Source organism: Pangasianodon hypophthalmus, chromosome 30 (assembly GCF_027358585.1).
Source record: "Pangasianodon hypophthalmus isolate fPanHyp1 chromosome 30, fPanHyp1.pri, whole genome shotgun sequence".
Classification (NCBI taxonomy): domain Eukaryota; kingdom Metazoa; phylum Chordata; class Actinopteri; order Siluriformes; family Pangasiidae; genus Pangasianodon; species Pangasianodon hypophthalmus.
This window is the reverse complement of record NC_069739.1, coordinates 5603639-5626937: the sequence shown is the minus strand read 5'-3', so window position 1 is coordinate 5626937 and position 23299 is coordinate 5603639. Positions and strand designations below refer to the sequence as shown.

Genomic DNA, 23299 nt, shown 5'->3' with positions numbered 1-23299 from the left:
CCAAAGATGCTTCTACAAAGTACTGAAAAATGCCAATGAACACTTGTCTCAATGAGAGATTTAAAATTTTTATGGCCATCATACTTTCAGAACCAACTGTACTTGAAAACATTTTCTTCAAAAATCTATATAAACATCATAAACTTTGGGGCTGCGCTATTAGCACACTGTAGCCTGGTGAACACTGAGTCAATTCTCATAGGTATTCATGTGAGACAGAGACAGTAAAGGTCGCACAATGTCCACCTGTCCGTTTTATTTCAAGATGCGATACTCCTCTGTGCAATCCCGCTCCCCATAGCTTAAGAAATCAGACGTCTTATGTACAGCGCAAAGTACAGACACTCATCATACAAATGCAACTTGAGGAACAAACAAATAGGTACAGAAAAAATGACAACTGAAAAAAAAATAGACAAAGATTGTGAATTTTTTTTCCGTGCTCAGAAAGTTGTGAGTGAAACGCTAACTTGTGTCATCATGAACAAGGTGACTGTGCAAAAAAAATGCCAGAGGGGACAGATTTCAGAGGCAGGAAGGACAAGAGATGTCACCTGCTTTGAGTGGACACGCTCTTTTCTTAAAATACAACAAAGGGGAACTCTCACACAGATGAGACGTAACTGACGACTGAATGAAGTGGAATCGTGAGCGACGGACATGACGGTCAGTGATTTCTGCAGCATACTAACACCACACCTTCGACCAGATTAAAAAAAAAATAAATCTGGCTCACGTTAGCTTCCTGATTCCATTTCTTTGCATAAAAGAAAAAAAAAAAAAAAGATCCACTCACGCACACCAATTGGTTATACTGTTAATTACACTTAACGAGTCCGCCTTATTAAAACGCAAGTAAATGCAAGCGATTAAACCTCTAAGGCAACATGTGAACTAAGAATACTCCAAAAAAAAAAAAAAAAAAGAAAAGAAAAAAAAAAAAAAAAAAAAACAACAGATCAGGCAGGAACGAGCCTGCGTGATTCTACAGCTTCTATCTCATCGACACCTGTGTGCAAGTCACCGTACAAGGTCAGCGGATGATAAATAAAGAGGAAAAAAAAAAACAACACTGTAATCTTAATTAGCTGTCTTGGTATCACAATAACATAAGCTATACTGCTGAGCCGGGTTAATCTGGCTTTACAGCTAATAAACTTGAAAAGAAAACAAAGCTGTTTAAAATATTGCATCTTTTTTTTTTGTTTTTTTTTTTGTGAGGCTCCCTTATTTCGTCACAGGTGCTGGGTTCAAGGTACGACGTGCAAGGCATATGCAAAATACATCCCCCTTTTAACATTAAAACGCCTTTAGCAAGAAATATCATAAAAGATACATAGTTTTTGCATAAGGTTAAAAATGAAAATAAGATATGAACTAAGATATATATATATATATAAACACAATAAAATCAGTTTAGAATCCATGTAACTTAAAACTGCTTTGTGTTCACATTCTCAAGGACCGACGGCCAGTAAAGCGGCATCGCCTGATCCTCCAGGGGAATTGTGGGATTGGTGAGGAAGGGCAAATCGAACCGACATTCCTGCGAACCGATGGGATTTACACAGACGTGGTCCTTCCCTAAGGCCTCGAATCTGCACACTTCACTAAAAAAAAAAAAAAAAAGCTAAACTTTGGCTCATTAGGACCAACAGGGGCATTAGTGTGTATACAAGCGCACTGCTCTTTTTTTTTTTTTTTTAATAAAAGAGAACTTCTAGTTGGCATTTCAAATGCTCTCGATCCTGTTCTGGAGGCGACATGCTCGTGCACAGTCAGTCTCAGCCAAGTCAATCCATGGCGTCGAAACACAGGCTGCTACAGGAGGAAATCATGATTAACTGGGGCTGGGGAAAAACAAAAAAAAAAACAAAAAAACAAGACATGGTGTAAGTGAGCCAGTCTGTGTCTGCGGCATTTTTTTTCTCCTTTTTTCTGAAAGGGCATCACGACGTGCCCTGTCTTTTCTGTTGCTGTGCACGGATGAGCTCCAGCTGCTTCTTGCACTGCTGGAAGTAGGTGGACAAGCTCTTGTTCTCTTCTAGAAGCTTCTTGTGCTCCTGGACCAGACGAGATGTGTTCTGCTGGTCCTTCTCGTCCTGATCGAGCTCGGCTATCAGCTCGTTCCTGCACACACATACACACACACAGAAAGAGAGAGAAAGAGAGAGACTGTGTTAAGTGGTTTAGTCTGAGAACAGAGAAATGTCTCTTGTCCATCCCACAGCAGTGGAAGACAAGCTATTATGTCGGCATTATACATTACTACATTACAATACGGATGAATTGTAGATACTTTCCAGGCCTGACAGAGAGATTAGGATGTTGAAGAAAAAGCTTCAGCTCATAAAACAGATCCACTGCTAAACCGTGGGTACTCTAACAGGACAAAAACCGCACCATTTTCGAGTCAGGACAAACATTACGCAAGTGAAACTGGGTGTGTTACAGAATGGAAGGCGGTGCAGCAGCTCTAGGGTCCTCTACTCGATCCTGAGCTCAGCTTGTTCTGGTAGGTGAACTAGCTGTGCTATTGCCCCTAAGTGTGAATGAGTGTGTGAATTTGGGTGTGCATTGCGCCATGCGCTCCTCAACATTCCCAGCGTTCCTGGGATAGGCTCCGGATCCATCCTTGACCAGGATGAGCGTGTCTGATGCAAGTAAGCAATGCATTTACATTCATTTTTCTGGTGTTTGCAGTATAGTCAATTTTAGAGGGGTGGGAGGGGTGTATTTCTTTAGCCATATTTCTTAAGAGGAAAAAAATAAAGGAGAAAAAAAATAAACTGGCCAATATGTCGAAATGTTGTCGAAATGTTGTCGAAATGTTTTCAAGCGTCGTTATATAATATTTTTGTCATATCACCCACTCGAAAATGAAGAAATGAGAGTTTTAACTCTCTTTACTTTAATATCTTTACTATGTCTTCAGGGCCTCTTCTGAGCATAATGTGTGACCACAGCTCACTGAGCAGAACGTGTGAAAATGCACCCACGCACACGTGCACACGCAGCAGATTCCAATTTCAAGTCATTCTCTATAAATATAGACTGAGCTAGTCTGTCTTAACTATGCCAGTTGCTGCACTCATGCCTGTTTGAGCTGCTTAAAGACTTGTGGAAGAGGTATGTTTGTGCAAGTGTGTGTGTGTGTGTGTCCAGTCCTGACTTCAAACGTTGAAGAGATGCCTTTGTTCTCATGCCTCCAAGCTTAAATGTGATCCGCTAGGCTTTACTCTTTCTCCTAGTCACAGATTTTCAATCAAAATGCAAACGTGCTAAGAAAAGGAAATCTTAAAACGCAATAATAAAACAAAGCTGCCTTTGTGATCCATATAAACTAAAATAAATTCTCTGAAACAACAGATGGAAGGAGTCTCCAGTGTCAGGACTTTGTAACGTACGTGTGTGTGTGTGCACGTGTGTGAGATGCAGTTAATCAGAACTCACTTCCTCTGGATGAGCAGAGCGATCTCCGTCTGCACTTTCAGGTACTCCTGTGCCATCTTACAGTGCTGCTCAAACACAGCCATCGACTCCTTGGAGTTCGGGCATGGAGCGAGTGGCTGGGGGAAAAAAAAAAAAAAAAATTTAAAAATTCAGACCCACACATGTACACACAAACGTACGCACACACACATGGCCATTAATCAGCTTCACAGCTTAAAGCTTGTTAGTCTGCAATGCAAAACGTGTATTTATACCGCTGATTGTCTGCACTTTTAAAAATACACGCCTGACTAATGCAGCACGCAACCATTTGCCGCTACGTATTCATGAAAACATTCCACAGTGTAAATAGCATCGTTTTCGAGAGACTGTAACGAGCTATAATCCAGACTTGATTGAATTTGAAGCCTTCTTTTTCCATGCTACTGGCAATAAGTGAAGCGAGGGGGAGGTGGGCTGGAGGAGACTGATTGGGAAGGCCAGAAAAGTGGCACTGTTTAATTTAAAGGAAAATGAGAACGCTGAAGTTTTTCCAGTCCTGAACTGCTTAATGTGTTTTTCTAAATTAGCTCATGTATTTCTTGTGTATAATTAGCTGATGACTTGAATCTAGTTTGTTAAGAGGAAAACATTAAATAGTGCAGCGTTTATGGAGTAAACATCAACATGAGACTATGTGATTGCAGAGTAACTTGAGCTCTTTATACGTTTGTTCCTTGCACTTGGATGTAGCGGTGTGTATGCTACACGAGCGATCGCAGACGAGGCTCACACACACATGATTTTTTTTTACTTCTATCCCTGGTGAAGCGCTTTTCCTGCTTTCTCACATAAATAAACCAGAGAGCTGTCCTACAAGCCTATCTGCATTATTTTTACAGAAACAAGTAAAGAGAAATAAGAAAAAAAAATTGTGGAGGAAGGATCGGTTGGGGAGACCTAAGCAGCACGGATTGTCTGTTCTGCCAAGAGAACTGGAGGTATATTGAAAAGAAACCAGGAATCATTATTAGGGATGCATCTATAGCATTTTTTTTCCCCTGCTGTGTGCTGCTAGCAATCAACTGCTCAGTTTTATGTTAGAAGATGTTTAAACGGTATCTTTAATAGAGAGCGTGTGTGCGCAAAACACTATCGTCGAGTGTGGTCATTAAAATCCACATTTCAGTTACACCTCGGAAGGAAACGTGGCTGTCTCAGTGCTCGCAGAAGTGAACTGCTCTCACACGCAACAGCTACTTTCTGCGCTCACATCACTGCGCCACGATAACGAATACTTTTTTGTGCACAAAATTCACGGCACCTTGTACTCATCTTAAAAAAAACCACGATTGCTGAAACTGCACTGCGCGCTCAGGTTGGCCGTCTTCGCACTCTTGACAAGACAGTAGAAAGATGGTGTAGTTCTTCCTCTCGATATTTTCACAGAGCAAGGTTTGCAGTCTGCTTTGCTTTGATTGCCATCATCATCATTTCATGTTGCTGGTTCATTAGCGCTACAACAGCTTGCCTCACATAATGTCGCGTGGTATCAGATGTCGGTAATGGAGCATTGCAGTACGAGTAAAAGTAAACGTGCACCCTGTCGTATCGTAGACGTCTAGTAGATGAATGTGTACCTGTAACTGGTGATCCAGTGTCAGATAAGCCATGGGAATGGAGTTATCAGAACCATTAGTGTCTATGGAACAGAGAAAAGAACAAATTTGGTCAGGTAAGAACATAGATAAGATACTCAGAAAAAGACTGAGTACATCACTTGCAGTTTCAGTCATTATTTTTTACTTCTGATTACCATTTACGATACATTATATCCAGGTGCATTTGCAGAAAATCAGTCATCTTTTGCCTGTATATAAGTATAAGCTGTTTCGAGTGAGCACACATATCCACAGACGGTCTGTAAATAACCCCGGCTCACCGTCATTAATTAGAGAGTGTGAAAGAGAGACTAGAGTGATGATGAGACTTACGTAATGTCTGCAACCCTGCTAGAGCTGCTGTACTGAAAGATCACTAATGACACTGATTCTCTCTAGAACTCTCACACGCATTAACAGAAAGCCGAGGAGCCTCACTAAGGCCGCGCTGATGAAGAAAACCAAAACTCTAAAAGACAAAAATGAAGACGTCCGAAAATTCACAGTGTGTTCCTGCAACCAGGGAGGAACGCATATCGGGTGTGTAAGTACCTGTAGGGTCATCGGGAGAGAAACTGTATCTGTTCTTGTCGGGCGTGATCATCCTTACGCTGGGACTGGACGACCTGCTGCTGTTCCTGCTTTCCTGCAAATTGTCAATCATGAAAATAATTCATAATTAATAATTATACAGGCCTAAAATGCTTGTCAGGATGACTTTGTGATTTATTGCTAATGCGTATCTAGTCATGTTCTACTTTAAAATAGGCTTTTAATGGAGCAAATTTGGTTTAAAGTTTGGGAATCTTTGGATTTCTATAGACTGCTCTGATAGAAGATGAGAATTTAAATAAAAACAAAATAAACACTCTATGTAGACTAATCTAACAACTGTATACTTCACCTGTATATTTATTAGCTTTATATCTACACCCCAAGCAGAAAGTACATTTGGAGCCTTAATCCATTTATTTTCCGCCTTGGTAAAAATTTGAATTAATATTAAATGGCCTTTTTTTTTTTTCCTCTAAACATGTTCATGGCAGAATATGAGAGAGGTGCACATTTGCTCAAGCCATAAGATAAGGTCCAAATGGCTATTATCTTCCACTATATCATCTTATCGTCTTTTCAAAACCGATGCATTAAACTGCTCATCACAGTGTACAGGAGAAGATGAGGTTCTTACCTGTCCTGTCTCTCCAGGGAAGGCGGCAGGCAGATCCTGTACTGACCTCCGTCTAAGGTCACAGGTGGCTACAGTGAGAGAGAGAGAGAGAGAGAGAGAGAGAGAGAGAGAAAGCAAGAGTGGAGAACGAGGAGTGAGTCTGGAGGCTACACGCTTGTCTGGGTTCTTGTCCCTGAGCAGGACTAAGAGGTGGGCGTGTGTGACACAGGGACAGCTGCACAGAATTACCCCTGACTCCCAGCACGCTCTCATGTCAACAACACAGGCTCATACGTGGCCCAAACGTGACCCGATTCCACGCCACTAAAAACACACACACACACACACCCCAACATGAACACATGGGCGGCCTCGCTCGTGTTGGTAAAACAGCTTCTCTCACAAATCAGCGGCAATTAACAGTAGATTGTGTGAATGTGTTTGGAAGATCATAAGAGGAACAGACAGGAGATGTATTACCAAAGCATATAACCAAAAATAGTCTAACAAGAAGTACCACACATGGCCCTTCTCTTAACTAGTGAGTCAGCATCCCTCATTCTCCATTTCATGAGTCAGACAATGAAAATACAAGGCAACCTGTCTCAAATATTAACTGTATTCAATGGCAAGTAAATTAAATTCAGTTCCTGTTTACTGATATTCCTTATTCACAAGGTTATAGCAGAAATATAAGACACACACACACACACACACCTATAAGACACATTCTTTTGGAAGGTCAGAAGGAAGGAAGGAAATCTGTAAATAAGCACGAAAATAAATAAACAACAAAAAAAAAAGAGAAAAAAATAAATAAAATAATAGAAATAAAGAAAGTAAGAAGGAAGGAAAAAAAGAAAGCAAAAAAGAGAGAAAAACAAACAAGCAAGAAAGAAAGGAAGAAAAGGAGCAAGCGAGTGAGCAAGCACGAAAGAAGCGAGCGAGCAAAACAGAATGAAAGAAAGAAACAAAGCAAGAATGAGAACAAGCAAGAAAGAAAGACTGCAAGCAAAAGAAAGAATGAAAAAAGAAAGCAAGGGAAAGAGCAAGCCAGCAAGAAAGGAAAAGAAAGTGAGGGAGAAAGCAAGCAAGAAAGAAAAAATGAAAGCTAGAAATGAAATCAAAGGAAGGAAGTAAACAAGAAAGCAAGAAAAAAGTAAACAAGCAAGAGAAAAGAAATAAAATATAATAAAGAAAGAAAAGAAATGAAGCAAGAAAACAAATAAATAAATAAATAAATAAATAAGAAAGAGCCATTTATACGTTTATAACGTGTTGATAAACCACAGTGATGATGGTAAGGAAACAAAAAGTAACAAGTGAGCGCTGTTAGGAAATACGCCTCAGTAAGAGCGGCCTTTTCCCTCGTTTCTTCCTCGTCATCCTTCAACATCCCCATTTGTTTCGTTTTTTTCACGAATGCAGATAATAATAGCAACGACCCTTCAGTGTGAGCGGAATGAATGAATGAATGAGGTGCACTTTCGCAGAGTTAATGAATGTGAAGAAGTGCTCTCTGCTGCACTGCCGAAGGACAGATCCCGTCCAAGTTCTTATTTCTGAGCCTTGGATCATCATGTGTTGCTACTGAACATTTGAAAAATACGGCAGAGAGACTTGTTGCTGTAACTGAGGAATTGGACGTTATGTTTTATATGTTATAAATCGTAATAAAAGATGGTCACATCTAGTTTAAAACGCTAAAACATGTCATGATGTAAAAACCTAAAACTGAACCTGAAGGCAAACACACTGCAAGGTTTTGCACTTGGAACACACTCAAGACTTTTTGGATATTAATTAAGAACGTTAAGGAAACTCTAAAACCCATGTCCGAAACAGACACTACCACACCCGGAGCCTTTGATTACAAAACAGCAACAGAAGAGTATGACTTTTGATTAGATCAGATTTCTTAGAGATCCTTTATGACTATAGGCTTCAGCATACTTAATGCAGAGACGACGTTTGTGAGGATTCTTTCACAGAAAGTATGAGAGAATTTCATGTTTGGCCAGTGTGCTCCAGTCCACTAGGTGGCGCTGTTTTTTTTTTTTTTTTTTTTAAATTTCCATCTATCTTGGAATGAAACGGATTGGACACGCCTTGCTTGTAACGGTCATCGGCAGGGTTCACCCAGCTGCCTCATCAGCACATCTGTTTGCCCTTCAATTACGTCATATTGTTCGTGAAAGCTAGCCAGACGTCGTATCCGCATGAAGTATGCTGAGAGAACAGATCTGCATATTGTTATAATGACCACACCATTGAAGCTCTCCTTGGGAATAGCTATAAACTGGCTGACAATCGAGCCAATCGACATTAAAAACATCAAAGGAATAAGGGAAATCATCAACATTTCAAACAATTCCATATATCTGTAATGGAAACATAAGGCAAAAATAAAAGTGTAGATCAGCCATCAGTGGCTGGAAAGTGAAATGCAAGATGTCACATCCACTACAGCCACATAGGGGGGAAAAAAAGAGACAAAGAGATCAGACAGAGAACCAGTGGGTGCTACTCCAGGACTTAATCCAACAGCAGGCTCCTTAATGAGCTGATATAAATGCTGATTTACTCTAATAGGAATGTCACTGTCATTAAATTAGTTAGCAAATTTGCTACTAATCTGTTCTTAGGCATTCACTTCCAGGTGAATAAAGCAAGCTGATCAGTGTATGTGTGGGTTTTTACGTCCTGGAGTACCAGCCATGGTTATCTACACATCCACACTGCTCTGATTGAGTCAGAATTCAGCAGCAGCGACAAAGCCCGGGGAACGGGACGACACGGCACGGCACGGCACGGCTCCGATACCTGTGACGATGATCTCTGGAATGTCCAGAATGGTGCCATGTGACGCTGTTTTGCGGTGGCCTCGTTTATACTGCGGCCGCGCTGCAAAAACACATACATATAGAGCTGCGTACACCGACATGCAGACTGTACTCACACACCTACATTAGCAAGCTGATGGACAAGACACATGTTGTGAGACATCTTGTGCAAGGCGCATACATCCAGGAACAGACGGGACACATGCAGACATGCAGGATGCAACAAACACAGCCATGCAGGGCTGGAAGAGAGCCGGAGTGGGAGCGGTGCTGGAGAGAAGAACAGAGCGTTGCGCCCCTGTCCTAAACAGTGTGTGATGTAGGAACCTGAGTGCTGTGTGAACCTTCGCCAACAGTTAGGATGATGAAAGAATTTTGGTGAATTGCTGGGGTAGTAACAGAAACACAATCTTTTTTTAGTTTAACCGTGTTGTTTTCACATTCTTTAAGAAATATCCCTGCATGTTTCAACCTATCCACTAGCTAGCCTTTTTACTTAAAACTTGCAGGGGCAGTTGTTGAAATCCATCAATAGATATTTATCATTCATTCATTTACATTAGCTGCTTTATCCCGGTACTGAAGTACTGAAGTCACACACACACTCACACTTAGATGGGATTTAGAGATAATGCAACTACTGGCATGCATTTGGGAGGTGCAGGGAAACCGGAGAACCCTGAGGAACCCCAGGACTGAACGGAGGACCCTGGTGCTCTAAGTGAGGTGGTTACACGCTGCATCACTGACACCATCACTATAAATAGATCTTTATATATTTTTGTCTACTTCATTCAAAGGTACTTATAAATATTAGAAATAGCTCGAAAGCAAAATATACATCACTCCACAGTGGAAATAATTTTGGAGTTAACTCCTTGAGCCCACTCCTCCATTCCTGCCCATGTTCACGAAGCTCCGCCCCCAGGATCTATCGTGGCCCATAGAGTATAGTGTTTATAAAATGACTGACAGGAGGGACATCCAAACACAAACAAGCATTCGGACTGGAAGTCATTTTTCCAAATGGGTCGTTTTAGCCACTTCATAAACTTTTCCTACATATCTTCCAGGTTATTTGTACAAGCAAGGAATTTTTAAAAGAAAAGGAAAAAAAAAAGAAACCCAACAACAACTATTGCACCTTTAAAGTAAATACTAAACTTGGATTCTAACTAATCGCCTGGATGCCACAAATCCTTGGCACCAAAACTGTCATTACTTTTTAGCGTGTTGCTCCAATCTTGTGTTTGAAACTCTGCTGATTCTCAACTCAACTCGCTCTGATTGATGGATTCAACAGCTGCTCTCAGGAAACAGAAGCGGGTGGATAGAGTATTGTCTCAAGGACTGTCATTAGCGCACAATATCAAATGAGCTAAAGGTTAGAGATGAAGGTTAGAAACAAAAATGTGATGGACGTTTAAAATTCAGTCTCTAGTGATTGACTTTCGGAATGCGAATAAATGAATTAATGAGTTAATAATCAGAAATCGTATTTCTCCCCTAAGACTCTGAAATGCAGAGGTTTCATTTTGCTGGAAAAGAAATATTAAATGTGTGACTCGTTGAAAAACACTGGGGTTCATCTAGAACGTGTGTATAACTGTGTGTGTCTGTGTGTGTTACCTGGAGAGAAGGGCATCTTGTCATCTTGTCTGAGCTCAGAGAGGTCGGCGCTCATTCGTTTGCTGTCGGATGAGGGCAGGCAGTGTGTTCTGCCTGGCACTGACAGACTCTCAACGCTGCCCCCTCTTGACAGAGAATGCCCAGGCCTCAGTGGATCAGCCTACCCGAGCACACGCGGATCATGAATACACATTACACATCCACAGGCGTTCATTAGTACAATACATGCAGATATTTATTAAATATATTAATCGCATAAACCCCTGCCTTTGGTTTGAATGGTGCGAACTTCTCTATGGTCTTGATGGTGTCGTTGGTGCCGGCCGGAGTGCCGTGATCCATGCTGCCGTCGTTCTTGTTGCTCATGCTGGGGAAGGAGCCTGAGCCGCAAAACACATACAAGGATTTGATTAAACCACACAAACACAAACAGCACATCTACAATTCAAACCAGTCACAAAAAGACAAGAACAGTAGCTTTGCTCTGATCTAGGAATGAGTGTTTAACCATTTTTCTGTTCAAATATCTGCAACATTAAATAAATATGGACTATAATAGTATGTAAACAGTAATAGTACTAGTAACTAAATAACTTCGATCCTTAATGTGCCAACCAGAGGTGACAGTGACAGATAAGACATGAGGAAGAACCCTTGAGAGGAACCATCCTCTTGTGACTGACAGCAGATTATAAATAATCACTCTTCTACAACTGTATACTATTATTCAAACAGTAGTAAGTGTGACTGCGATTGTGAATATAAAGTCCTGGGATGAGTATTTAAGCAGAAGTACTTAGGTACACGTGATATATACAAGGTCAAGGTCAGCCTTGTAACTTTCAGTGTATTGTATCTGTAATATAATAAATATCCAGAATAAACATCTAAAGAACAGCTAGCTCAAGAATACTATCGAAATTTTACCCTTGCCTTTTTCAGATTGTCGTTAGTCTCATTTTATATGCATTAACACGTTTAGATGCAGCGCTGAACTGTCTCTCTTCTGGAAGAGAAGCCACAGGTATAACTATAAATATTTATAATAGTCACTTTTTTACTCGACTATATTTATGAATGTATGTACAGTATGCTAGTAAAAAATCCTACACAATGATAAACACTTTATATCTTTTTTTCATGCTTCACACCTTTCACATATACCTTAATCGAGCACCTGATGAAGTAAATGAACACCAAGATAAATGTGAATATCTAGATATTCAAAACTTTGAGACACGTCTTTTTGAAACTTCGCAGCACAACATGTCAGTGTTATGATTTTCTGCCAGAACCAACGTAGCAATATCATCACTGAGAGTTGGTTTTATGGCTGATTTAATTTTCTGGTGATGTGTATTAGCGATGGGAATCTCTAAAAGGATCTCACAATCCAATTTGATTTTAATTCAGGGTGCCACAATGTGATTACAAAACGATTCCCTATGCATTTTGACGTGTTGCGAAGTTTGCTCAGGATGATTTTTTTCCCCTCCTCAATACAACACTTGCATCTTTTAAAACTTTTATTTTATTTGCCTGGTGTAAATCTCTATACCTGTGCTGGTTGCAGAGTTACTCTGGCCTTCATCCGAATATTGATACGGGTACTGCAGCGGCTCGTCTGACCCAGGGAAATACTGCAGAGAGAGAGAGAGAGAGAGAGAGAGAGAGAGAGAAGAGATGAGGAGAGATGAAGGTGTGAAAGACATCTACATAAGAAAGAGAAAGACACACGACAGCATCTTAGGCTGCATTTAGACGTGACGAGAGCTGTACAGTGCCAGACTGCGGGGTACCTTCATCAGGTGGGTCATGATTTTGACGATCTCCTCCATGGAAGGCCGCTGTGAGGGATCTTTGGACCAGCAGCGTGTCATCAGACTCTCGATGGGCTTGGGCAGGTTCTTAATGAGAGGAGGACGAGTTCCTGAGCACACCAATCAATCAATCAATCAATCAATCAATCAACCAATCAACCAATCAATCTATCAATCAAATCACCAATTTAAAAAAAAAAAATATATATATATATATATATATATATATATATATATATATATATATATATATATATATATATATATACATACACATACACACCGCTATATTAACTCCCTGCAATTCATTTCTAGGTTAGATCTAGGATGTAAAATAACCTACCTACACTGAGTTGCCACTATATTAGGGACACCAGAGATATAAATGCACTTTTTATACAATCAGTGATGATTTTATCAGCCTTGGTGCCTTAGGTTTCCATTTTCGAATGACATTAACAACATTAAAAAAGTACAATAATTAAAACCAAATAACGACACAGTGTTTGTGGGAATAATTCCATCTTGTTGATATGCTGTGTTTTAATATGACGTGATGGTGCATTTTACAAGTAGCTTTGGAAGTACTCTAGTAGCCATCCCTAGCACCTGTATAGTAGGTGCACCTCATAAAATGGCAACTCGGTATACGTCTAAATGGTTACGGCGTGTTTGTGTTTGTAAGAGGGACTCACCACGGTGCACGGCCCACATGATGCGGAAGGCTGGTCCTCCGATCTCATCAAAAGGCTTCCTGCGTGTGATCACCTCCCACAGAATAATACCCCAACTGAACACGTCACACTTCTCGCTGTAGTTACTGCCTATAAAGTGCGCGCACACACACACACACACACACACATGCAGAATGAGTACAGGCACACTGACAGACATGAAACCAAAAATAGAATTAAAAAAATAGGCTTACACACTGACAGAGCAGACGCAATGCCCAAAACAAAGACAGGATTATGTGACAAATTGACAAATGAATCCTCGTTTCACTGAGCACACTTGAGATAATCCCCAGCACCTTAATGCTGTATCTGCCCCCTTCTTCTGAGCAGGAGGCAATTTCCTCTTGTGGTACCTCAGAGAGGCTTAATTACCCCTCTTATTATGCTTCAATTACATCGTTCATCACACATATGTTTTTTTTTTTTTTTTTTTGCACCGTCTCGCTGAGGTCTTCTGCTAATTCGTTTATCAGTAAAGCAAATGAGCAGTGTTAGCTTCGCTCCTCTAATGAGCACAGCTCTAATAGCATGGGAGGGCTGTTCCTATATTAACAAACAAGATAACGACCTACTCGCAGCCCAGTGCCCGTTTTTTTTTTTCCTTCATATCCTAAGCTGAAATCAAGTTCATTTCATTTCAAATGCTGGCTGTAACGAATGTGTCTGTTAATCTTCGAGACCACAATCCTCCTAATTGCACTTCAGGCAAACGTTCTTCATTATGTGTGTAATAACATCTTAACTATTCTGTAGTTTGTGAAGGGTAAGACAAAAAAAAAAAAAAAACCCCAAAAAGACGAGTAAAGTCATGTTATGATTAACCTGTTTCATCCAACGTTGCATATTAAATGTGCTAAATGTAATTTCTTTAGAGTTTAGAGCAGTCGCTGTCCTTCTTTGCGATAAGTAACTCAAAACTAAATAAGGAATAAAACAGCTTGGGGCATGATGTTCGAGGAAAATAAATCGACAACAGAGCAGAGTTAGAATTATCACCCCAAAGCTGATTATTCTTATTATTTTTTTAAACAACAGCACATACCAAAGTGTTTCATTTCTCTAACACCAGTGCAATTAGCAAGTGATTACTTTTTTTTATTAATTAAAGAACGACACGTCTGACTGCGTATTAGAACGAGCGTTTTATTATACGAACCCGTATAATAAAACGCTTGGAACTACTGTCAGAGCTGCTGTTATGGAAAATGAATCAACACTGTCTGACCAATCAGAGTCGAGAATTCAGCAGTGATGTTGTATAAACACATACATCATGTGGTGGTGTTCTTCATTTAAAGTCAATTTTTTAAAATTTATATATAGTTTAAAAGTGTTTAGAACATCCAAAGGTGCATTTCATTTTGAAAAGCATCTGGTGTTTCCTGCTTACAACTTGTTCCTTTTGTAAAGCATTTTGTAAAACACAAAAAGGCAAATGCGACTCGTAAAGAAAGATCAGAACCACTGCTCTGTGCCAAATGTTACAATCTGAAGCCTTTTTTTAAAGATCTGAAATGCTACGACTTTAACAGATGGTACGTATTTTTTCTATTCAGACCCACAAGCTGCTTGTTGTTCCTCAGACGCGGTTCATTTAAACCTCATGTCTTAAATGAAGCATGAATAAAGGATGGCATCATGCGTGCTGTTAATGCCTTCGATTAGAGAGAATTTTCAATAAGATGCTAATTTCAGCGTGTTAGCATGATCTTTGTGCTGCTGTGCTTTAGGGCAGCTTGTGTGTGATTAGCTGGATGCCCCTTTCCCCTCCTACTTGCCTTCGAACACCTCGGGAGCCATCCAGGCTGCGCTGCCTTTGTTGTTGGTCATGTGCGTCTGGATGTCGCACGCCGTCCCGAAGTCACAGATCTTGAGAACGGTGCCTCCGGCGACCAGCAGCAGACTGCGGAAATGACACAGATAAACCAAATGAGCATGAGGGCTTTAAATTATCAGTGCAGAATCACAAAACGCAGAACACAAATTAATAACCCTCTAAATGAACACATTTGGTTTTGGAAGCAGTGCATAAGCCATGATGTAGCACAAACTCTCCATTGACAGGAAGTGATACGTAATGACCGAGAGACGACTAACACCAAAAAAAAAAAAAAAAATGCAATTTAATTACTCATAATAAATAATCAAAGCCAAATGATCTAAATTAAACAAGCAGTAAGCTTTCCATCGATGTTCAATATGCTGGGCGTGGTGGTGTTGACTCGGTAGGAAGACAAGCAGCTGCTCGGTCACTTTGTTTCCAGAGGCTTTTCCAATCACAGCCCGTAAATAACCAGCTGCAAACAAGCAACACACACACTCACACACACTCACACACACTCACACACACTCACACACACTCACACACACTCACACACACTCACACACACTCACACACACGCCTTGGCCGTGTCGCATATTCTACATACTGTTCCACCTAATCTGGATATAAAATTCAGAGGATTTGGCTAGCAGCTCTGAAATAAAAGAAGGAACGGTGTAAAAAGAGGGTGTTTAAATTTAAAACTGCGCACTACAGCACTAAATACTTTAACTGCTTAAACTATTGAATACTGGCTTGAATATAAGAATATATTCAAGAATAATCAAAGCTCAAGACATGTTAACAGATAAAAATTAGTGAAATAAGTAAGGAATAAAACACTTGGGGGCATGATTTTATAGAAAATTGATCAGCAGCAGAGTGTGATGCCGCCTGACGCAAAGCGGTTTTACTGTTACCACCTGAGAAAGTTGATTATTTTCCCCATGTGTTTTATTTCTCTTATACCACAGCAATTTGTCCATGATTACAATGTTTTAAATGTATTAAAGAACAACACATTGTACTTTTTATCCATTTGTAGCTACATGTTTGTGTTATCACTATAAACAGTCGTAAAACTTAAAAAAAGTTATATGCTGACATTGGAGACTCCTTCCAAAAAAGCTAAATAAAACATCACCACATCAACGATTACACACATTTTTAATCCGTTGTGAAGTGTTCGCTATACAAGCCCCCATGTACGTTGTTACTATAGATACGAGAATACGAGAACGTATTAGGCCAAGAACATATAATGATTTGCCTTGCGACATCTACTGAAACTACCGTCAGAGCTGCTGTTATAGGAAATAAATCAACACCCTCCAATCGAAATTCTGCAGCGCTGCGGCAGAAAGAGCTTCCAGTGCGTGACACGAGAAGTTTAACGTGATGTTAAAATAGAGCACCAGCACAGGTAGTGGACCATTGAGGACACAGTGAGTGAAGAGGTGGAGGTAGTGCAGTGCTTACTTGGGTGGCTTGAGGTCCCTGTGAATGAGCGCCTTTGGTTTCATGCCGTGGAGATACGAGACGCCCTGAGCACACTGCATACACCAGCTCATGGCGTGGGACGCTGTGTAGTGGGGGAGTGGCTCTGCGCCGTGCAACACTGTGGGAGCGAGCGGAGAAAATGATGTGACATTTAAACGCACACAGGACGCTCTGGATGAATCGGGTGAGTAAGCGAAGCGAATATGCAAGTATTCACCGCCCCTCCGAATGGAACTGAAATGGATTTAACTGGGATTACATACATCATAAAACTACACAATATAACCCATAACACTGAAATAGGGAGGAAAAAAAATTAATATAATTTGCAAAATCATTTACCACAGAAGTTTTTTATTATTTTTTTTTGACTGCATAAATATTCACTCAGTATTCACTGCTGGGAAACTGCTAACCCACTTCATTTTGGAAAGAGAATACATTTTTTCAACTTGTTAATAAAGAATGACTTATTAAAATATTTTGTCAGTACCTCAGATTATTGCTCCTTTTTTTAACAATTTTTTTACTCCAGTTACAGTTCACAAGACGAGTTTAATTTCGAGCACGGATTCTAAATTCATTTGGTGGACCAGATAAGAAGCTTTATCCAGCCGATCCTGGGCTGTGCTTTGCACGCTTGACGTCCCTGGTCTAAACAAATCATCATTATTTTCCATAATTCAGAAGATCCTTGATCAGAATGCTGAATCACTGCACCTGCTGGAGGCCGTGACACACACTGTGTGCTCGCTACGATCAGACAGACGTGCTGGGAAATGATGCAGGAACCAGACTATTGCAGCAGGGCATACTGTGAAACGAGACTGAGCTATTCACGCATTATTAATGCACCTTTTTTTTAAAAAAAAAATTGATTTACATTTTGGATTTTCAGTTCTTTCGGATCTACTGAATACAAGGAAGATTTTCTCTTTAGGACCCACCTTTCTTTTGAATTATTAAAACACTCACCATTGTACAGAGAGCCGCCTTCTGCATATTCCATTACCAGACATACCTACAGAGAGAAACACATTCCCAAATAAGTGAGATCTGCACTGAGATCTGATCATCTAACAATCTAAAGAATGACCCGGACCAGAACAGGATTTAAATACACACGATAGGACAACATTATTTGTCATTTTTAACCGTTTGGACCTAAACAGAAACGTTTAAAGAGACAAATGTGAATACAAAATAAATGAACCACTGCTCACAATAAATGCAGGAATGATTGGATCTTGAATGAAACTTTCAGCTGAAGTGCAAACAAAGACTTACAGGGTTTTGACAGGAGCCGTACAACTTCACAATGTTGGGGTGATTCACGCGAGACAACTGACGGAGCTGGAGAAAGAAAGAAAGAAAAAAACAAAAAACAAAGAAAAAACAAGAAGCGGCTTGAAGTGGAGTCTGGTGAACAAATCATACAAGCAGATTCATCAGCTAGCTCATGTTCTGGTGGCCTGGGAAACGAAGAAACTAAACTAAAAAGTGTTAGCTAATATTATTTTAATAAATAATGTATGCCATGCAGTAAAACTGATCATAAAATGTGCATAAGTTGGAAACATTCGCTCATTTCCTCTTCTGAATAATGTTCAACTCTCTGGCGAGGGAACAAGTCTGTTACTCGGCTTCTGATCATAAAAAAGATCTGAAACACAGAGTTAAAATTATGTATTTAAACATAGTGCTGTTTGGCAGCCTGCTGTGGCAATTAGTCCTTGCTTCATCTCTAGTTAATAAGTGCGATGCGGCGGCGCTTTAGTCTTTGAGTCTGTCCAGCTCTCTCACCTCCTCATCTGTACGCTCGGCTCAAACAGCTTCCCAACCTTCAACTTTCATGCTAATGTCGCCGTCGACGGCATCGCGCTCGTCATCTTATAGATCGCTAACTAGCTGAGCCGAGCCTCTGCTGTAACTAACTCTACAGCTGCAAAGCATTCTGGGACTTTGATTCCAACATCTCCACTACTTCTATGCTATGTTGCAACAAATTAACACCAGAATCGCTGTAAATAGAAACACATTTATTGTGTTTGATGGTACAGTTTTCCTTTAAGGTCTTTAAGGCCATGATTTTGGAACAGGGATCTAAAGAAAGACATCAGGATAAACCCAGGATTATGTGAAGATCAACCGAGCTCAAAGGAAGCGCCTTAAGCCTGATTAGATCGTACCTCGACAAAAAAAGCAGTCCTTTCTGATTCACTCTCTATGGTCTTGATGGCCACGTCTTTGCCTTTCCACTTGGCCTTGCATACCACTCCGAAAGCTCCTCTGCCCACCACCTGAAAAAATGACAACAAAGGCTTTTAGTTCATTTTAAACATTACACTATATTACTGGTGCTGTGTAAAGACGACGCGATTAGCAACGCTTTGGCATCCAAAACTTGGTAACCATGAACTTACACAAATTCCACAAATTCTTGCAGAAATTCAGATAAGTTTGTCTGTCCAGCAAGGAATGTCTGGAAAAGGGAATGAAAATACACCAACAAACCATGTTCGTGGCTAAAACAAGCTGCAAGTACCCCTTACTGCAGAACCAAAGGTCCAGGGGGTGGAGTCAGACCAGCTCCAGCTCCTCCTACCTGGGCGGAGTCTGACTAAAAGACAACTCAGTGTGTTTCAGGTTGGATAAGTGTGTTTGCTGTACTGCACTGTACAGTGTCTTGTGAGTTAGGGTTATAGGAGGAGCTGGATTGGGTCCAGCTCCACCCTCTGGACTTTTTGGTTCTGCAGCGAGGATGAATGCTTTCAGCTTGAAGGTGAATTAGGTAAGTCTTTAACAGTTAAATCAGTAGATTTGAGATTTAAATTTTTTTTATTTTCTTTACTCCTTGAGCTCATCCCACCCATATTAATGAAGCTCCGCCCCCTCGGATCTACAGTTGCCTGTAGAGTGTCTATAAACATGACTGACAGGAAGCGCATCCAAACACAAACGAGTGTTTACTTTTTAAAAAATTGACTATTATACCTTTAATGCTTTCGGAAGTGGAGTTTGGAACGTGAACCTCTCATTTAAGAGTTAAAAACAAACAAAAAAACATTTAAAGTGTGTGGTTTGTTAGATGTGAGCAGCCATTTTGATTTGATGTTGTATGTTATATAGCTGAATTGCTACACAATTCCTGCTACTGTAAAAACAAGCAGACGCAAAGCTGCGTTCACGCCACGTGGTAATTCCCGTAATTACGAGATTCCGACTTGTAAAAAGCGCTCACGTCCTCCTGGAACTCGTAATTACAACTTGTAAACTAGGAATTTTCTGAGAGCTCAGACAAAAACACTCAAAATGGCGACGAGCTTCAGCAGTCAAATGTAGTTAAGTAGTTATCTCGTAATATTTCTGTGTAATAATTCGTATAATTGACTATTATTAATGTCTAAATCATGCACGATTAATCAGAAAATAAACGAAAGACCTATAATATAGTTTAATGGAAAACTGTTACTTGTTGCATTGTGGTTTTGTCTATGGATAGTGATAATTCCGAGTCCGAGGACGTAAACAGCTGTGAGTAGAACGTCCAGGTTGTCATGTAGTAATTACGGTAATTCCGACATGGCGTGAACGCAGCGCGTAACCCACTCTGAAGCGGCGCTCACACTCGACTTTTCAGTTCAAATGACTTCCGCTCATACGCATGCGATTGCCAGAGTTTTGCGTTTCGCAGCGTTCCAAATTTCAACTTTCGAGAACTCTTTGTTGACCTGCGAATTCGCATCACGTGAAGACGTGTGACCGATAGAAGACTGACACGTCACGGCGTCACCTCTTCAGAAAATCCAAGATGGAGGGAGCACTGATTACAGCACTGTCGCGCCATCCTGTTTTATACACCGCAGCTTTAAAAGGATCTAAAATCAACATCAGTAGAGAAGCGCGTCAGAATCCATGGTGTGTGAATAAATAAATAAAAACAACAACAACAAAAAAAAACGTCTTGGAGCGTCATGTCGTATCCGTTTGCCGCCTGTATTCGTGGCATTCTCTGAAGAAATCCCGCGTGCTGAAAGCCTAGTGTGACCGCTGCTTAAGGGGGCGGGACTTATACATTCTAGAGAGCGTTTAATTGGACGACCGCAAGATTAGTACAGGTATGAGTCATCGAAAAAAAGAAGAAAAAAAAAAAGTGGTATGCTTTTCCTTGAACTATAAAATTAAAGCTAGTTTTTGGTATTTTTTTTCTTTTAAATTCCCTCTAGATCCTGTATCATGACATTAAGAAACAGGTACAGAAGAATATTTTGGATTTCAGAGACACTTTAAATGTGCATTGATTTTGTTTTTAGTGAATCAAGCTGAATTTATTCCCATAGCTAGCTAGATAGAAAAGATGTCTCTTCAATCAAATGTCACATCATGTTATATCTCATACCTCTTCCACTTCAATGTCTCCATACTCAATCTCCTCGAAAGGATATCCAGGAGGCGTCTCGAGCATTTCTGAGGACGGGACAGACATCGCTAGCCAGCTAGCTAGCTAACACCAAGCATTAAAAACACGACGCGTGAAAATACAAGCGTTTTCCAGAAGCTAGGAACATTCAGTAGGTGGCAAAAAGGCCTGTGAGAAAAGTAAGAGTGTGTCTGGTGTGTACTGCCAGGCCGGGCATCACAACACTGACGGGTTTTGCAGCAACTTTTGGAAAGTTAGCTAGCTAACAAGCTAGCATTGCAGCTAGCTTCACTTTAGTGGAAAGTGCGAAGGACGTGACAGGAGACGGTGATGTTTTCTGGTTACCTGTTCAAAAATAACGGGTTTGAAAGGCAACCGGTGGAGTTTTTGCACTGGAACTATAAACTAAATAAAAGTATACTGACAGCGACACTGCGTGCTGTAGCGTTAGCTAGTTAGCTAGGCCGCTTAGCTTAGCTTAGCTGAGCTGGACTGCGGATGAACACAGGCTCCCCGACATTGGCTTTGAAACATGTGCCACACGTGTCCGTCTCTCACAGATACACGTCCTTCCACCCATTCCACACACGGGCCGGGCTTTAACTCGTCTCCTCCATGTTGTTGGTGTTGTTTTGGTTCGCTGGCCGCGCTGCCAGAGCGGCTTCTTACAGCTCCAGGAAGTGTGCGCTCTCTAGCTCTAGCTCTCGGGCAGAACAGTACACATGGCGGGGTCCCGAATCACCCCCTACTCCCTAAGTAGTGCACTAGAAAGTGCGCGGGAGCCTTTATTACCTGCCGCGTGTAGTGCGCGTGTGTAGGGAGGCGCTGTGCGTTTGAGTTCTCGACCCGAACTTGCTCCGGTTTTGAGTTATTGTGGCGATTAGTTTAGGGTTAGAAAGTTGAATCTGATAGTGCTGCTGTTCTGAAGGCTATATTTAACTTTTATTTTTTCATCACTATAAATTAGACTTTACAATAACAGCAGGATTATAGCTTGTCTGTGCTACAACTTCTTTCTTATTTTAACTAACATTAACGTCAAACATTTCAAGTATCTTTCTCTATAAATATTTTATGAGTCAAGCTAAGTGGTAAAAAAAGTGAACAATAATAACTAATAATTAAAAACAAAAATAATATTTATTATTAATAATAATAACGACAGCAGCAACAACAGCAACATCATCATCAACAACAATAATAATAGTAAATAAACAAAAGAAAAACAAAAAATAAAATATGTATTGGTTTAGATGTTTATTCATAGCAACAACAACAAAAATAAAAAAATAGCACAAACACCAACAACAATAATAGTAAATAAACAAAAAGAAAAACAAAAAGAAAAATATGTATTTATTTATATATTTATTCACAGCAACAACAATAATAGTAAATAAACAAAAAGAAAAACATTTATTTATTTATTTATTCATTTATTTATTTATAGCAACAGCAATCATCATAAATAAACAAAAAGAAAAACAAAAATAAAAATATGTATTAATATATATTTATTCATAACAACAACAACAACAACAACAACAATAATAATAATAATAATAATAATAATAATACATAAAGAAAATTAAGTGTGACTAAAATTTGAATTATTTAAAAATTTTCATGTAATTAATGAACATTTGGGACTCCAAGAATTGTAAAGCTGTTTAATTAAGCTGTCATATTTTTGTTTTGTAACTAACTAGTCTTTTGGGAGGAAAAAACTTAAAAAAAAAGATTTTTTTTTTCTAAATTAACTGACAGTTCTTCGTCATGGGTTGTCTGATCTGTACGTATTCATAAGCAATACAGTATATTAACGTATTTATCCTATTTTCTTCGTGCATTTACTCAGTAGTGTCATGACCTTGCGTGACCTTGTGCACTCTGACCTGGGATGATGATGAAAATGATTAACGAATCCTATTTGCCCAGTAACCTGAATGCATGACTTCAGTGATCTAAAAATAAACACAGAATTTCAGCCATCATTTGCTGACAGCTGAATATGATCCCTATTAATCACCAGCTCTGGAAAAACTCAAACAGCAGTTGTTCATAACAAAACGAGGCCACCTGAGAGGAAGCGACCCGTCTGTGTTCCGCGTGCACAGCTGATGCCGTGCTGTACATTCGGTTCGATAAGGTTATATGGACAATACTGCATCAGGAAATCTGGAAACAGGAATTAAGAGTCATCTATATTCCTGCTTTGTCATTTGCATGTATTATTGCATGTCATTAGCACTATTTTGGAAGTATTT

The 23299-nt window shown here is 40.0% G+C and overlaps 1 protein-coding gene across 2 annotated transcripts; it reads right to left on the bottom strand.

The window, feature by feature from the left end:
* Positions 1–236: 236 nt before the first annotated feature.
* Positions 237–21777, bottom strand: map3k7 (mitogen-activated protein kinase kinase kinase 7). 2 transcript variants are annotated; one of them, XM_053231829.1, is made up of 17 exons: positions 21012–21777; positions 18802–18912; positions 17900–17965; positions 17588–17633; positions 16592–16730; positions 15065–15193; positions 13249–13373; positions 12533–12663; positions 12292–12373; positions 11001–11113; positions 10734–10893; positions 9085–9165; positions 6283–6350; positions 5646–5739; positions 5073–5134; positions 3454–3569; positions 237–2130 (listed from the first exon to the last, which is right to left on the bottom strand). In XM_053231829.1, the coding sequence occupies exons 1-17, from the start codon at positions 21096–21098 to the stop codon at positions 1950–1952; spliced, it is 1791 nt and encodes a 596-aa protein (XP_053087804.1). In that variant the 5' UTR covers positions 21099–21777; the 3' UTR covers positions 237–1949. The 2 variants fall into 2 exon arrangements, with proteins under 2 accessions (XP_053087804.1, XP_053087805.1); XM_053231830.1 differs by lacking the exon at positions 9085–9165 and having other exon boundaries at positions 21012–21775.
* Positions 21778–23299: the final 1522 nt, after the last annotated feature.